This window comes from Gracilinanus agilis, chromosome 1 (genome assembly GCF_016433145.1).
Source record: "Gracilinanus agilis isolate LMUSP501 chromosome 1, AgileGrace, whole genome shotgun sequence".
Lineage (NCBI taxonomy): Eukaryota > Metazoa > Chordata > Mammalia > Didelphimorphia > Didelphidae > Gracilinanus > Gracilinanus agilis.
Window position 1 is genome coordinate 723,978,798 of NC_058130.1, and position 18,032 is coordinate 723,996,829.

At 36.5% G+C, this 18,032-nt stretch overlaps 1 protein-coding gene across 1 annotated transcript in view; it reads right to left on the reverse strand.

Moving 5' to 3' along the window:
* The window catches only part of EPS15L1 (epidermal growth factor receptor pathway substrate 15 like 1), a 107,340-nt gene that overhangs the window by 77,871 nt on the left and 11,437 nt on the right, over positions 1 to 18,032 (reverse strand). The window contains exons 8-13 of the mRNA XM_044671556.1: positions 16,604 to 16,663; positions 13,741 to 13,974; positions 10,482 to 10,639; positions 7,398 to 7,554; positions 6,983 to 7,068; positions 832 to 904 (exon numbers count right to left, since the gene is read on the reverse strand). Coding sequence (XP_044527491.1) covers positions 832 to 904; positions 6,983 to 7,068; positions 7,398 to 7,554; positions 10,482 to 10,639; positions 13,741 to 13,974; positions 16,604 to 16,663 — 768 coding nt within the window. The remainder of the gene's footprint in view (positions 1 to 831; positions 905 to 6,982; positions 7,069 to 7,397; positions 7,555 to 10,481; positions 10,640 to 13,740; positions 13,975 to 16,603; positions 16,664 to 18,032) is intronic.

The window sequence follows — 18,032 nt, forward strand, 5'->3', positions numbered from 1 at the left end:
ATATATATATATATATATATATATATATATATATATATATATATATATACAGGAGGTTGGGGTTAAAAATTGGATTCAAATATTACCCAGCTATGTGACTCTGCACAAGTCACATGACTCCAATTGCCTAGGGCTTACCACACTTCTGCCTTAGAACCAGCATTTAATATTGATCCTAAGACAGAAGGTAAGGGCTAAAAATTAAAAAATAAAAGATTCAAGAGCCTCTAAAATTCTTTCTAGTTCCAAGCCTAGAATCCTATAATTGGCCCTTTGCTAACCATCATTTGTAGGGTGCTAGCTATGCTTCAACAAGGCTTTCTCTGGCAGAAATGCAGAAAATGGGCCGGGGGGGTGGGGGGGGTGGAATGGCTAGGCAGGCTCAGCAGAGGGTGAGAAATGCCCAGAAGTCCAGTGACATTGGAAACTAAAGTCCTGAATGACTACTATGAAATCTAGTGGTAGACAAAGCATCTAGGGTGGCTGGAAAGAGGCTCAAAGTCAGAATGAAATTTTTAGAAGTGAATGCTAGTGGAGGTAGAAGTTGCACTCTCTGAATATGGAAGAAGGGGAGTGATAGGGAAGGATTATGCTATTAGGAAGGGAGACAACTAAACTGATGACTATAGGCAAAGCAGTGTTTCGTGATCCAGGCAATGACTATATCGGGACAGTCTAGTCTGTTTGCATTACAATTGAAAGTAAAGCAGTTTCATTAATGGGGCAAATAGGTCTTTGCCCCTAATTAGGCCAAATTATTAGTTGTATTGGAAACATTTTAATACAAAAAAACTCCTCTGGAAGTTTAGCAGTGACATATGATGCTCTTACCTGTACTTCACTAGTTTTCTGTCTAATGGCGTCTTCCTTTTCTCGAATGTCTTGTTCCAAGGAATACTTCTCTCTAAGTGAAAAACATATTTGCAGAATCAGTAAGACAGTAAATATTTATTGAAATATTAAGATTTCTCCCTTGTCCTCTTGGTTTGCCTATATCCAACCCCCCATCCTACAACTCTTCCATGAAGCCTTCCTTGATAACACTGGCCCACACTGATAGTACTGATCTGTTACTCTTTTTACTAATTCCTTTATACTTTATTATCTATAAATCTGTACAGAAAAAGTCTTATGTAATGACTTGTAAAGTAGCCCTGGATCAACCAGATCAGAGATCTTAGGTGGCATAGTAGAAAGAAGATAGAATTTGAGGTCAGGAAGACCTGAGTTCAAATATTGCGTTTGACAGTAACTATGTGACTCTGGGCAAATCACTTAACTTTTTTGTACCCCAATTTCCCTATTTATAAAATGGGAATCCTAATAGCAACTACTTTGCAATCAGGATTGCTAGAATGATCAAATTAGTTAAATATATAAAACACTTAACAAATCTTAAAGTACTATAAAAAACTTATTAATACCATCATCATCATTATAAATAAATGTATAAGACCCAGAAAGATAAAGTTGAGGGGAAGTTAGTGGGTCCAAAAGAAGGCTATAAGCTGGAAGAAAAGAAATTGTGACTATATGGAGAGCCTTGGAATGGTAAGGAATACCAGGGACTGAATTTAGAGAGAAGAAACTTGGGTGAGCTAGAAAAGATAACGGAAAAATACTAGAAGAGAAAGACTCAAAAAGAATTAATGCGGAAGGACCTGAAAAGAAAGAAAAGAGGAAAATTTAAATTTAGACAGAGGGAAACCAAACAATGAGAAAGACTAAAGGAGATGAAGCCAGCAAGGCAAGGTAAAAAAATACAATCTGGTAAAACAAGATTAGAGAAAGGAAAAAGAAACTGGGTGCAATTGTCAAGGTATTAACAGATGCTCAAAAAAGTGAAGAGAAAGACAAATGAAAGACTAAAGACATCCCCAAGCGAGGAGGCAAGAAAAAAAATGTGGACTAAGGAAATTGCATCTGGTAATTATGGACTGGAAGAATTTTAGACTGAACTGCACTGAGTATACAATGTCTATATTTCTGCCACAGCAAACTGGTTCAAAGTGCAGCCTGGTTTCCTCCTAGAAGAAAAGGCAAAGGAGCTGGGGCAATGTTTCTCCCCTCTCCAGAGTACCATGGAAGATAAAGAGTTCCCTTAAAAAAAAAAAAAATAGAAGAGCTTCCATTGGAAAATAAAGGGAGAAAAAAAGATTCTCTAAGAAGGCAGAGAATCCTAACCTGTGCCAGGAAATGGGAGGGTAGAAAAGTGTTAACACAGACAAGAAAGAAAAGCAGGATCTCTGAACAACTGGAGCTAAGAAGGAAAGGTAAGGGCACTTCCTAAAAAGGAAGAAGTCAGATACTACATAGAAGACAAAGCTGCTTATCCTTCAAGAAATGGCTCCATAGGGGTTGGCAGGTGAGAGATTTCCTTTAAAGATGATTGAGAAAAAAATGAAGATCAAAGGAGAAAGAGAATTGTTACTGAAGTTGGATGGGATAATTGACAATAAAGAGAGTACAGAGATGCCCAATTCTTTTTATTTCTGCCAAGAAAAATGATTAGCCTGGAAAGTACAGAAAAAAAATAGCTAATAGTAAAATAAAATTAAAGGAAATAGTAAAAGAGGGCCTTAGCTATCACTGATGAGTTCAAGTCACTTGGACCAAATGAATGACATACTTGAATACTAAAAGAACTGACAAGTGCTATTGAGTTACTAACAACAATCTATCAACTATATCTCAAAGATTATGGAAAATGAAAGGACTGGAGAATTGTAAATAGTCCCAAATTGGCAAAATTCTAGAATATACATACATACATATATAAAACACACCCTTATCTTAGGCAGAAGTGCAGTAAGAGTTAGATAATTGGGGTTAAGTGAGTTGCCCAGGGTCACACAGCTAGAAGTGTCTGAGACCATATATGAACCTTGGTACTTCTAACTCCAGGCCTGGTGTTCTATCCACTGTGCTACCCTAACTGCCTCTAAAATGTTCTTTTCCTTTTCCTTTTTTTTTAATTCTTATCTTCTGTCTTAGAAGTGATACTAAATGTTGGTTCCAAGGCAGAAGAGAGGTAAAAGCTAAGCAACTAGGATTAAATGACTTGCCTGGATCACACAGCTAGGAAGTGTTTAAGATCAAATTTGAACCAAGGACCTCCTATCTCGAGGCCTGGCTCTCTATGCACTGAACCACCTAGCTGCCTCTAGAACAGGGGTCGGCAACCTTTTTGGCCGTGAGAGCCATAAACGCCACATTTTTTAAAATGTAATTTCATGAGAGCCGTACAGTGCTCACAGTGCACGCTCCTGTAACAGCACCTGAAAAAAAATGGACTTTATGGCTCCTGCAGAAAGAGCCAGATATGGCTCCAGAGCCATACGTTGCCAACTCCTGCTCTAGAATGTATTATTAAAGAAATGGTTAGTAAACATCTGGACAAGGAACAGAAATCAGAGAATTAAGTGTGGCTTCATTAAGAATAGGGGCAGCTCAAAGGCCTTTAAAAGACTGCCTGCCCTTTGATCCAGCCATGCCACTGCTGAGTTTATACCCCAAAGAGACAATGAGGAAAAAGACCTGTACAAAAATATTTATAGCCATGCTCTTTATGGTAGCAAAAAATTGGAAAATGAGGGAATGTCCATCGATTGGGGAATGGCTAAATAAATTGTGGTGTCTGTTGGCGATGGAATACTATTGTGCTAAAAGGAATAATGAAATGGAAGAATTCCATGCAAACTGGAACGACCTCCAGGAACTGATGCAGACTGAAAAGAGCAGAACCAGGAGAACATTGTACACAGAGACGAATACACACTGTGGCACAATTGATTGTAATGGACTTCTCTACTAGCAGCAATGCAATAATCCAAAACATTTCTGAGGGACTTACAAGAAAGAATGCTATCCACATTCAGAGGAAGAACTGTGGGAGTAAAAATACAGTAGAAAACAACTGCTTGACCACATAGTTCGATGGGGATACATTTGGGAATGTAGACACTAAACGTAGACATTAAATTTGCACCATAGTGCAAATATCAATAATGTGGAAATAGGTCTTGATCAATGACACATGTAAAACCCAGTGGAATTATGCTTTGGCTATGGGAGGGGAGTGGAAGGAGGGAAAGGAAAGAACAAGAATCATGTAACCATGGTAATTTTTTCTTAATAAATAAAATTTAAAAAAAAATATGGGGCAGCTGGGTGGTTCAGTGGATTGAGAGCAGGCCTAGATAGGAGATCCTAGGTTCAAATCTGTCCTCAGACACTTCCTAGCTGTGTGACCTTGGGCAAGTCATTTAACCCCCCCATTGCCTGAGCCTTACCACTCCTCTGCCTTGGAACCAATACACAGTATTGATTCTAAGACAGAAGGTAAGGGGCTGAAAATATATATATACGTCATCCCCTAGTAATTCCTGTTGAAAATGGAAATAAAGTCATTCTGGGATAGACAAGTTTATCTAAGAAAGTTCTTAAAAAACAATGGAGGGGACAGCTGGATAGCTCAGTGGATTGAGAGCCAGGCCTAGAGATTGGAGGTCCTAGGTTCAAATCTGTCCTCAGATACTTCCCAACTGTGTGACCCTGGGCAAGTCACTTGACCCCCATTGCCTACCCTTACCACTCCTCTTCTGTCTTGGAGCCAATACACGGTATTGACTCCAAAATGGATGGTAAGGGTTTTAAAAAAAAAAAAAAAAAAAGGAAATTTGGAGTCTATACTACAACCAAATTAGTCAATCCACAAGTATTTATAAAAAGCCTATTATATACTCATCCTAATCGATACCTAAAGATTTAGAAGATGGCAAGCTTACTATAAATTAATAGTATAATATGACAGCCAAAAGTGCTAATATGTGAGTTGATGGTGGCCCTGTGTTCTATCCTAGTTGGACCATATCTAAACCACTGTATTCTAGAAGTTACATTTTAGGAAGGACATTGATAAGCTGGAGATTATACAGTTTGAGATTAATAGCATCTGAGGACTGGTTGGCAGAAATCTCCATGTTTACCTTGGAGGAAAGAATACTTAAAGTTCTATTTGAAGGGACATCATGTGAAAAAAGAATTACTTGTTCTGCTTAGCTCTAGAGGGTAAAGAGGGGAAGGAGCAATGGCTTTAGAAAAGATAGTTAAGCCACTTTTAAGTTATATTCACTGTTTTATTAATTTTTTTGGTTTACATGCTCTGCATGGAATCCTACTTGATATACAATATTATCATGATAAGTTATAATAGCAGAATTAATAGTAAAGAATAATGCTAATTATTAACTGTGTATGATAATCAACAATCATATTGTGAGTGAAATTAACAAAGAAAATCTCTCGAATTGCCTTGAAAAAACATCCTTACCAAGGGGAGTTTTGCGCATGTCTCCAGCATTCAGGAATGTGCTAGACATTATGATATCTCAGTTGGCTTTGAAGCTACAAGAGTGACCATAGCTTTTACCATATGTGAAATGGATTAGAATAGAGAAAAAAAAAAAGATTTTACCTTCTTGAAGGAAAACTTCTAAAAGATGAAAATTCTGGTTGTCCCTTTTAAGAAATATTTGGAAGACTACTCCTCTTTTTAAGGAGACGTCTGTGTAATCTGACTCTATGTACCAGTTGACATGAGTTTTGCATCTTTGGTCGAGCTGGGATAGGCCTGGACACTGACATTTAGTAATTTACAGCTTTCAACAATGAAATGCAGTATAGTTCAGATTATTGCTTCCCAGTATTTATTTTTCATCTTTATAACTAGAAAGTGCAAAGAAAAACTTCCAAACATTAGAGCCATCCCAAAGTGAAGAATGGGTTCCCCTTCATTTAAGGATTTTAAAGAGAGACTGATGTCCACTTGTCAAGTAAAGATTAGAAGATTAATCAACTTCTGAGATCCCTTCCACCTATGAAATACCATGATGATTCTTTAAGAGGCTTCACCCACAATCATACAGCTAGTATAAATTCATAAGCAAACATAATATGCCTCAGTCAGAAAGTGAACCAAAAAGCAGGCTGTCAAATGTTCTCAAATAAAAGATATCATTTAAAAATTCCATTAAATGAGTCAATTTAACTAAGCAGAACTCATATTGATTTTTTCCTTCCAGTCATGCAATTTTGTGACACCAGAGTCATCCTTAACTCCTCACACTACCCCCCCGCCCATATCAAATCAGTAATTAAATGCTGTTTCTGTCTCCATCAACATTCACACAGATCCCCTTCTCTCCACTCACACAACCACAACTAGCCAAGCTTAGGCCCTCATCACCTCTCTTCTGGACTATCTAACTGACATCATCCTTGGTGTCTCTGCCTGGAATCTCTTCCTACTCCAATCCATCTTCCACAGAACTGCCAAAACGATTTTTCCTAAAGTACAGGTCTGAACAAGTCACTTTCCTATTCAATCAACTCCTGTAGCTCCCTATGACCACTAGGATAAAGTATAAACTCTTCTGTTTGGCATCTAAAGCTCCTCCCCAGCTGACCCCCACCTATTTCTTTGACTCATCAATTCTCACCATGAATTCTCTAATGCAGCCACAGAGGTCTACTTGTTTTTCTGTACACACATTGTTGTTTCCCATCTCCATGCCTTCACTTTGGCTGTCCCTCATGTCTATAATACTTTCCTCTTCTCTGCCTCTTTCTATCCTGATGTCATGTCTCAGTTCAAACACCAACTTCTACATGAAGTCTTTTCTGATTCTACCCCAACTACTACCTTTGTATATGCCTAGATGTATATAATTGCCTCTGCTCCTTGAAATCACCTAAGTGCTAGCTTAGCACAACATCTGGAACACAGTCATGTGCTCTGGATAGTAAGTGGCACATAGCTATAAATGCTTGTTGAGTGAATCATTTGGACATAGTAGAAACACCAAAACTTTTCCATTTTTACACAGTTTTTCCTTGACATTTCTGAGGAATTACTATATACTTTGTATAACTTTTAGAAACAAGTTAGTGGAGAAAATACCAAAAGCAATTTATGAGATACCTTTGCAGCTGAGCAATCTCCTGACTGATATCATCAAGTTCTTTTACTCCTGTGAATTCCCCTGTTCCAAGAGTACTTGCACTATCCTAGAAGAAAATTCAAACATGCAATAATAAGCTAATCATTTCTTAATGTCAATGACTATTATGATGTCCAGGAGGAGCAACCAAGCCAGGTCAACCAAACTGGTACCCCCTGAAGCAGAGTAAAGAACAAAGGTAGGAGCAGAGACAAACCCAGAAAAGGTACTTCCCATGGCCAAAGAAGTCCCAGGTCACTGCTACAGTGGCCCCCCAGAGGTAAGGAGCAGAAAACAGCTTGGACAGCTTTGCCACTTGGTAGCTTTTTGTAAAGTTCATCACTGTCACATAACAAGCCCAAGGTGAGATGATCTTTGGCCCTCCCTCACACTTACCTGAAGAGGAATGTTTCTTTCTGAGGGTGGGATCATGTCAGGGGACAAAGCTTGAGGAGGATCAATTCCTTTATGGACCTTTTGCTGAATGAAATACATGGCTAATGCAAATTGCTCCTTGCTTAGTTTTCCCGTCTGCCTTGTATCAGCCAGGGCCCTGTCACAAGCATGGAAATGCCAATTACTTATTAAAGAAATTACCATCATGGCTAATAAGTACAAAACATAAATCGAATCCCCCAATATTTTAAAAACAACGTAACTCCCCTACAAAGGTTTCTTGACAGCACAAAGAATTAAATGAGCTCTGATTTCTTCTTTTTCCCCACCCTAATTTCTACTTGTCCTGCCTGAGAGGTGATATCTATGGGAGGCTATGTATAAGATTCTAGTAACTGAAGATGCTGAAATGTTGCTTCTGGGGGAAAGAAAACCAAAATATACCATTACAACGCTGTGAGTCTGAAGGCGGAAAACCCCAGATTAACTAGGAGAGTCTTCATTTTTAGCAGGAGAGTATTGTGCACATGGTGGGGGTGGGAGTGTTATTTTTAGTAGTTCTAGTGGTTGGTTCCATGTGTGCCTATAGATTTACAAGCTACACAAAGAAAGCTGCATCTTTTGTGTTCTGTGCTCTATTCTGCCCAGCACAATGTCAAGACGCCTGCCAGCCCTCAACAAATATTCATTTACTGAGTTTTTGAAAATTAATTTTCATCAATAACAGCCACTCTACAATTTCTGAATAACCACAGAATTTTATTCATGCAACAAGGTACTAAAGATACCCATACATTTAGTTTCACTGTAATCCCTCTGAAGACCTGAAGAAAAATTTTAGAAGATACCTTTCCTTTTTTCAATTACAACAGAAACAGTACTGCCTAGTTTCCTTGAAGTCCCATCCATCTAGCTATGGAGTGAAATGTTCTTCCCGTATAACTCTTTTATGCCAACCAGAACCATGTAAGTCATTCTCAACAAGCTGAATCATGGAGTTTTGTGAAGTGGTAACTCCTACACTACTGGAGAGTAATTACTATATGTAAATTCGGTGTTTTATAAAGTTAAGAGGTGTCTGACAACATGCCACAAACCATTTCTAGTGAATTAGCAATACTAATTAGCACATATTTACTAGCAAAGCAAGTCACTTCAGGCCTCTGTCTCTTAATCCTCAGACTTCTCTGGGTCTTAGTTCCCTCATCTATAACATTAGGCACTGGACTAGATCCATGATGGCAATCTATGGCATGTGTGCTAAAGATGGCATGCAGAGACCTCTCTGTGGGCACATGTGCTGTTGCCTGCCACAGTTGGTTACTAGAAAGGCAGAGGGACTTGGGCAGAGCTGCTCCCTTCCCCCTCTCTACCATATCTCCTGACCCCTCTGCCTAGCAGTCACTCCTCTCCCTTTATCCCTCCCCTGTCTGGGGTAAGGAGGAAGGGCAGGGGGCATGGCGCTCATCTGGGGGAGGGGGGCCATGGCATGTAGTTTCTAAAATGTTTGCCATCACTGACACAGATGATCTCTGGATTCTTGGGTAGTAATTAAGGCAGTACAATTATAGCTGAAAGGATACTGTACTGAGAGCAAAAAATCATGAGTCTGAGTTGTGCCTATAACCATGGAAAAGTCATTTACACTCCATGAGGCTCATTCCTTATTTGCAAAATCAGGATATTACTATCTGCCATAGCCACACTCTACCAAGGTGTTGGGATAATTTTTCCTCTGTAAACCATAGTGTTACAAAAATGTAAACTATTATGAGGACTATCTCAGAAAATTATAAGTTAGATAAGTTATCTATTCTCTTTTTAAGATTTTCCAATGAAAGAATTTCTACACCTCAAGCAACCTCTATGAGTATTGTAGGACTGCAGAAAAACTGAGGCCTATATTACAGCATTAAAATGTGTTATGGTGTAGACTGGGCTGATTACCGAGTCAAGGGAAAACAAGCTTTATGCTCCTACAGAACCAGGAGGTTCAAAGGAGAGTAAAAAGTTGTACTATTATAATTAGACAGTTAGTGTTGCAGCAGTGATTGGCAAAGAGTGAGGGGTAGATGGTAACCAATTCCTATTAGACTTATTGGAGATGTTCCTGAAGGATGAGGAGTATGATTATTTAAAGCAAATGTTAATTAAGTAGTACTTAATGTATCCCTGAAAGTTATCTTTAAGAGTTGATATTCAAAGGCTAGAATGTAAGCTCCTTGACAGCAGATAAATTAATTTTTTTAACCTTTGCATCCTTAGCACCTAACACAGTGCCTGAAACACAGGTGCTTAATAAACACTTGCTAATGGCCCAATGTGCTTATCCTAATGATATTGCCATTGTTTAAAATCATGCCTGGGATTCCACTTGAGGAACTGTCTTCTGAGACAGTAAACATTTTTTTTTAATAGAAGCTCATCTTCTGAGGGTGAATTGGGGGCCAACTTGAGTGAATGAGGCAGATACTGGAAGATATAAAAGTAAAAAGAAAAAAGAGGTATAAAACTATATAAACAGCTCACGCATGACCAGATCTGAAGTCAATTCCAAAGGAAATTACTTTGATGGAAGCAAACACTTATTTGATTAAACTGAATTCTGCTACATTTGCTTTTAAAAATACATCATTATGTCATTAACTTAAAATTAGAGCCCCATAACTTTCTCATGAGTTCAAATTGTACCCTACAATATAGTTACAATGTAAATTCAAAATTTTTGAAGTTTATGGTAAAATAATTATCTCAAGAATGAAGACATGTTCCCAGATACTTCAATGAACTTTTTGTGAACTTATTCTGAAATTAAGAAGTTTGTCCCCTTGCACTAAAATTTCATACTTCATTCATTAGAGCTGCTACTATTATATTAAGAACACTATTAAATTATCTTTCAGTTTTATCTAAAGTTAGAAGGTCCAACTCTTTCAAAATGTTCTCAGAGTACCTAGCTATTGTTTTTTTCTTTTTTTCCATCTGCATAATCTGGCAATTATAATCATAGCATACTTAAAACTGGAACCCCAAAGTAAGCTTTAATCAAAAAAGAAATTTCTGAAGAGATTTTCAATTTCTTACCAAATGTGTGCTAAGAGACTCTGAGTAAGGCCTGAGTGAATAAATATTTCTTTCACTTCCTGGCCACTCACATAACCATCCATGTCCAAGTCAGTTTTCAAGAAAATTTCATCGAATCTCACTTTATCAGACATTGGTACCACCCAATTCACTGCTGGCTGTAAAAAAAAAAAAAAATTAAGTTAGTCATCTTTAAGAGGACCACTGAATCCATACTTTTTACTAACAAAAGTTGATAAGAAATGACACACTGGCTAAAATCAATGATCCATCCATTTTGGAATCTGATCTAGTACCAGCAACAGGTTGCTCTCTTCAATGCTGATTTCACAAGGATAAGGATGTGTCCGTTGAATTTCTTATGGTTTCAAAATAAAATGTCCTTAAATATTTTACTGTGCAGAGTTTTTGGAGAAAGTGGTTCTAATTGCTAAAAATTTGAGGTATGAAGTAGTACCCTCTCTTTATCATCCTTCAAAATAGAAATCCTTTTTATATCAAGGTCTTTGTTTTATTCATTCAGGATCTAATGATCAAATCTCTAGATGTTTTTTCATTAATTATACCCTCCATAATTACTTATAATTTAAGATAAATGAACTCCCAAGTCAGTTGCTTAGAATCCTCAGTACCTCACCCTTATTACCATTACTTTCCTTCTTATAAATAAAATGTTAAACTTTCTAACCAGTGAAACTATTTTTAAGGTCAGTGTACTGAGGATTCACAAATTTTTTTTCCCCAAGGGAGGTGTGTATGTTGGGGATGGGGGGGGAGGCTTAAAGCCATGTTGCTAAATAAAAATAATTATAAAAACTAACATTCTACAGTGTTTACTATGTTGTAGGCACCATGCTAAGCACTTTACAATTATTTTACCATTTGGTCCTCACCACAACCCTAGAAGGTAAGTGATATTACTATCCCCATTTTTAAAGATAAAGAAACTGAGGAAAACAGAAGTTAAGAGTTTTTTAAGGTTTCACAGCTAGTGTCTGAGGCTGTCAAAACTCAGGTTTTAAAGCACGGTATCTGAAAAATGAAGATATGATACTCCTACTGTTCTCTACCCTTTTTTAACTCATTTTGATTATGATGTTCATTTCTAGCTTTTAGAAGGAGCTCTAACAACCTGGAGTAGTTCCAGAAGAGAACGATCAGGATGATAGGTGAGAGGACAATCATATGGTCAAAACTGTGCTTAAAAAAGATCAATTTGAACTATGCTCAAAGGGCTATAAAAAAAATGCCTGCCCTTTGATCCAGCCATATCATTGTTGGGTTTGTACCCCAAAGAGATCATAGATAAACAGACTTGTACAAAAATATTTATAGCCGCGCTTTTTGTGGTAGCAAAAAACTGGAATGGTTGAACAAAATTGTGGTATATGCTGGTGATGGAATACTATTGCACTCAAAGGAATAATAAACTGGAGGAATTCTATGTGAACTGGAAAGACCTCCAGGAATTGATGCAGAGTGAAAGGAGCAGAGCCAGAAGAACATTGTACACAGAGACCAATACACAGTGGTAAAATAGAATGTAATGAACTTCTGTACTAGCAGCAATGCAATGACCCAGGACAATTCTGAAGGATTTATGGAAAAGAACACTACCCACATTCAGAAGAACTACAGGAGTGGAAACAGAAGAAAAACAACTGCTTGAACACATGGGTTGAGGCGGACATGATTGGGGATGTAGACCCAAAACCACCACACCAATGCAACTATCAACAATTTGGAAATAGGTCTTGATTAATGACACATGTTAAATAAAACCAGTGGAAATACGCATCGGCTATGGGGGGAGGAGGGGGAAGGTCAGGGGGTAAAAGGGAAAGTAAGAGCATGAATCATGTAACCATGTTAACTTTTCTAAAAAATAAAAATTATTAAATGTTAAAAAAAAGATCAATTTGTCAGCTAAGTGGAGGATGAATAGGTATAGGGAGAAACTTGAGACAAGGATTCCAAAAAATAGACAATTCCAATAGTCTGGGTCAGTGATGGTGAACCTTTAGAGACCATTTAGAGAACCTTTTAGTTGCCCAAACTGCAACCCTCACGCTACATGTGAGCTGCCCCCTTACCCCAGACAGGGAAGGGAGGAAGTGCTCCTATTCGGTTGCTGGGCAGAGGGGCAGGTCATGTGAGAAACATCCTCAGGTGCAATGGAGAAGGGGAGGGGAGCAGCTGCCCACCCCTTGCATGCATGCTATAGTTCGTCAACACAGGACTAGGTATAAGGTGATAAGGAACTGTACCAGAGTGTTGGCAATATTAGAGGAGTTGTATATATACAAAAAAAAAATGTCATGAGGATAAGACTAATCTTGACAAATGCCTGGATATGGGAAGTGAGAGAGTGAGAAGTTGATAATGACACAACTAGGTTGTGAGCCTGGATTCCTGTAGGACAGTAGTACCATTGATAGGGAAAGGGTGAGTATGAGAGGAAAGATATTGAGTTCAGATTTGGTTGAATTTAAGATGCCTACAGAATATCCAGTTTTCAATGTGCAACAGGCACTTACAGATAGGAAGCTGGAAGTCAGGCTAGACAAATAGATCTTTGAAAGTAACAATAATTTTCCAGCCAACAGGCACACACATACACAAGGAACCTATGACTGAGATCTCTTCTGCTGGTATGACAAGGGAGGCAGAGCTATCTATACATATGTACATGTGCATGCATGAAGACACACGCAACATACACTTATGAGTATATGTGTATATGCATTTATAAATGCATGTAAATATATGTAGATACACACATACATATTTATAGTAATACATATAATCTGCATCGAAATTAACTATATTTGCATAAGTTTTCCTATTTTAGCAGGTATATATATGCATACTCATATCTGTATATTTACTGTATATGCGTTCACATACACATGTAAATATATAGGTCCACCCACACAAATACATAGAAAAATGTGCACATAAAATAACCATGTGAGTTTTCTTTTCTATTTTTAGCATATCTGTTTCATCATGTGGTGCCTGTTGTCTTGGCACCCTAGACTATGTGGTTAAAGATAGTAATTAAACATACCAAAATTGTATGTTTCAGACAACAAAGCAAAACACTTCTTTCATCATTCTGTTTTGACAGCTTATCCACTTGGATATCATAATTGCTAGAACAATAAGTATGACCCCCCCCTCCAAAAAAACCCCACAGAGAAAGTACTTTCCTGTGGAGAACATCTAGAAATAATAATTTCAAAAAATTAAAACCCACCTGCCCTTGTTTTACACCATGTTTGGGAGATAAGCTCCCTGTGCTATTAAGACTGTTCACACTGCCATGGGAGGGAGTTGAACGTAGGCTATCTTTGGGTGGAGGACTTGCAGGAAGAACAGGTACAGCACCAGGAAAAACAGGTTTTTTTCTTTTGGAAGGTGGTATAAGTGATGGTGGAAGTACAGACGGAACTGGTTCTTTCTCAAGAGCTCGATATACTAGGTGCATCGCCTGAAAGTAACAAATTATAACAGACCTATAAAAGTCAATCAACAAAGAGAAAGACAAAAAACAACATAAGGAACAACAATAACAGCAGTTCTTACATTCTTGGTTCTCTGACAAACTCAATTTAAGGAAGCTTAAACTAAAATTTAAAGAATTATTTTTTCCAAAAAAAAAAAACTGTTTAAAAAATAATTTCTCTTTCCCTGTTTACTAATTCTCCAGTTTTAGAGATTTGATACCCAATCAAAACAACCACACTTATGAATACAAGATCCATTCATTGTCCCGAAAGTATTTCCATAAATCAGTTTCAAATTTCAAAATTACCAAAACTATAACTTCTAAGACTATTCAGTAAAATCAGAATTAAATTTTGGATTTCTACAATGGTTTGGGTGAGTTTTATTTATTTTTTAAATCAGGTCTTATGATTGAATTGAGAGGGTGAGAGAGCCAAATATAATTCATAAAGCCATCTAGTAATTCACTGAAGAACTGTTATCTGGATTGAGAAGTACTTAAACATCTGATATCATAATTAGTATTACTTCATAAGCATGTTATAAAATCAGAATTTTTTTAAAAAGACATTTACAGATCTCTGGGATAGTAGTCCTTCAAAAATTATTACAGGGGGCAGCAAGGTAGCTCAATGGATAGCCAGGTCTGGAGATATGAGGTCCTGGGTTTAAATGTGGTCTCAGACACTTCCTAGCTGTATGATCCAGGGAAGTCACTTAACCTTCATCCACCTAATCGTTATACTCTTTGCCTTTGAACTGATACAGAGTACTGATTCTAAGACGGAAGGTAAGGGTTAAAAAATTTTTATTACATATTACACATTTTATTTTTGAAAAGTTTTATTTATTTATTTAGCCCCTCCCTTCCCTCATACCATAAAAGGCAACACTCAGCAAAATATATAGATTATGTCTTTCTTATTTTCATTTCCCAGTTCATTTTCTGGAGGTGAACATTTATAAGCTATTCTTCAAATATTAAATTTCTAGCTGTATATGATGTTCTCTCAGTTCTACTCTTCAGTACTTCATTTAGTTCTTTCCAAATTTTTTTTAAATTGGCCTGTTTATTGTTTCTTATAGTATAGTAGTATTCCAACACAATTATATACCACAATTTTTTTAGCCATTCCCCAATGATGGTCATCTCCTAGATTTATAGTTTTTTGCCACCACAAAGAAAGCTGTTATAAATATTTTGGAACACATAGGTTCTTTTCCTTTTCCCTTATGTATGGGAAATAGACTAAGCAATGGTATTGCTGGATCTAAGGATATATACAGTTTTATAGCTCTCTGGGTGTACTTCCAAACTGTTCTCCAAAATGGTTGGATCGTTTCACAGTTCCACTGACAGTATATTAGTTTCCTCACTTTTTTACATTCCCTCCGATATTTTTCATTTTGCCTTTTTGTCACATTAGTTAATTTGATAGGTATGAAATGATACCACAAAATTGTTTTAGATTGCATTTCCCTAATTAGAAGTGATTTAGAGTATTTTTTAAATATACCTATATAAAGTTTTGATTACTTAATCCAAAAACTCTTCATATCTTTTGCCCATTTATCAATTGGAGGATGGCTCTTAGTTCTCCATATATTTTAGATATGAGACTTCTGAGGGGCTAGGAAAATTTCTCCCAAATTTTCTGCTTTCCTTTTAATCTTGACAACATTTGTTTTATTTGTACAAAAACTTTTCAGTTTAATGTACTCACATAATGCTCTCATCTCTTTGTTCATACATAAATTCCTCTCCTATCCATAAATCTGATAGTATTTTCTATGTTTCTCTAATTTGCTTATAATATTTCCTTTTATGTCTAGATCATGTATCCATTTGATCTATCTTAAGGAATAGTGTAAGAAACTGATCTATACATAATTCTGGCTAAAATACTTTCCAGTTGTCCCAGCAATTTTTACCAAATAGTGATTTCTTACCCCAATAGCGTGGATTTATATTTTTGTCCACATTATACATTTTAAGAATTAATTTTTCTAATCATCTAATTTAAGTGACTATATTACTTCTCATTGTAACATTTTTATAGCAAAATTACTTCTCATTATAGCATTTTCTGAAACCACCAAATGCATATAGTTCCTTTTATCTACTGCACATGTAGCAAATTTAAATAGAATTAATTAATTCTGTAAATGCCTCTCCCTGCTACAAACAAAATACCAGTGATTAGGTCAAAAAGGTTACTAAGCAAAAGGAAGAAAGATGAGAAGATTGAAGAAGTGGCACATATTAAAGAGCAACAAAGTTGTCAGTGAAATCAAGGCAAGGGCAGTGAGATACATGACAAATAGAAGGAAAAGCATCTGTAGAAGGCCAAGTGATCAGAAACCAGGAATGAGAAGGGATGGCAGCAATGGGAAAAGAATAAAGGATCAGATATATCAGAGGGCAACTAAATAAGGGAAGGATGGATCATTGATCCAAACATAGGCCTGTTGCTGCCCTAAAAGGAGAAAAAGGAAAAAGAGAAAAAAAGAAGGATAAACCTAGACTGTAAAATCAAGAAACTCCTGAGTTTCACAAGTCCTTCCTTGCACACATATACTAAAGAGTAATAAAAAAAGAAAAAAGTGCCTACCACAGCAAATTCATCTTTGTCCAAACGTCCATCTTTGTCAATATCACTGAGATCCCAGACCTACAATAAGGATTTAAAAAAATACTACTAAGATTAGATTCTGAAGATCCCTATTTTCATTCAGTCATTCAAAAATATATATGCAAATTTTGGGAACAGAATAACACAGACACTCCAGTGACCACTAAACTCAAATTTTCCAATATAACAGAAACAAAGGGAATGAACTATAGCTATTGAAACCTTACGAAGTCTAAGAAAACTCAAATTCAGAGAGAAGAGTATAACGAAGTAAGGAAGACAAAGCTAATACAAATACATTTTCAAAATTACTTATAAGTATTTTTTACACAAATATACAGAACAAATGTATTGGGAAATACCTTTTTAAATTCATCATCTATAGTTTTTTTTTCTCCTTTTATCCTTAACACCTGATCTTGATTATAATTGTGCCCAAGAAATTGGTATATCATGATAATCTAAACTCAACATCAAGCAAAGTCTGTAATTCTCAAACACAAGAGCGAAAAGATTTCTATAAATCAATAATGGAATACATAGTAATTGAAACACTGTGGGGCGATCAAATGTAATTGACTTTGCTACTAAAAGCAATACAATAATCAAGGGCAACTCAGAGGGATTTATGAGAAAGAATGCTATCCACATACAGAGAAAGAACCATGGGAGTAAAAATTGAGAAGAAAATATATGCTTTGGGGGTAAATAAGTGGCTCAGTGGATTGAGAGCCAAGGCCAGAGATAAAAGGTCCTGGATTCAAATCTAGCCTCAGACACATACATCCTAGCTTTGTGACCCTGGTCAAGTCCCTTAACCCCCACTGCCTAGCTCCTACCACACTCTTCTGCCTTGGAACCAATACACAGTATTGATTCTAAAACAGAAGGTAAGTTGTTTTTTTTTAAATATATATGATTAATCACTTGTTTATTATGGGTATATGATTTGAAATTTTGGTTTTAAAAGAGTAATCTATTACAAAAATGAATAATATGGAAATAGGATTTAAGTGATAATATATGTATAACGTAGTGAAATTGCTTGTCATCTCTGGGATGGGGAAAGAAAGATGGAGAGAGACAACAAGAATCATGTAACCATGAAAAAAATTAAAAAATAAAATAAAATAAATTCATAATGAAGTAGAAGAATCTGCACCTCAAGTGAGGTTCAATTTCTCAGAATTTTCATTAATTGTCCAAATTTTCCCAAACTTCTAAATTAATACAAATTAGGAATTTTGAGGGGTAGTGTTGAGCAGGATAGGCTAGAGATCAATAAATTGCTTTTAAAGAATTACAAAATCTTTTAATAATAAAAACTTGCATCAGTGTTACAAATACTATCCAACTATGGATGTGTTGTTTGGCTTTGCATGATATTCATTCATATGTTCTTTCTCTC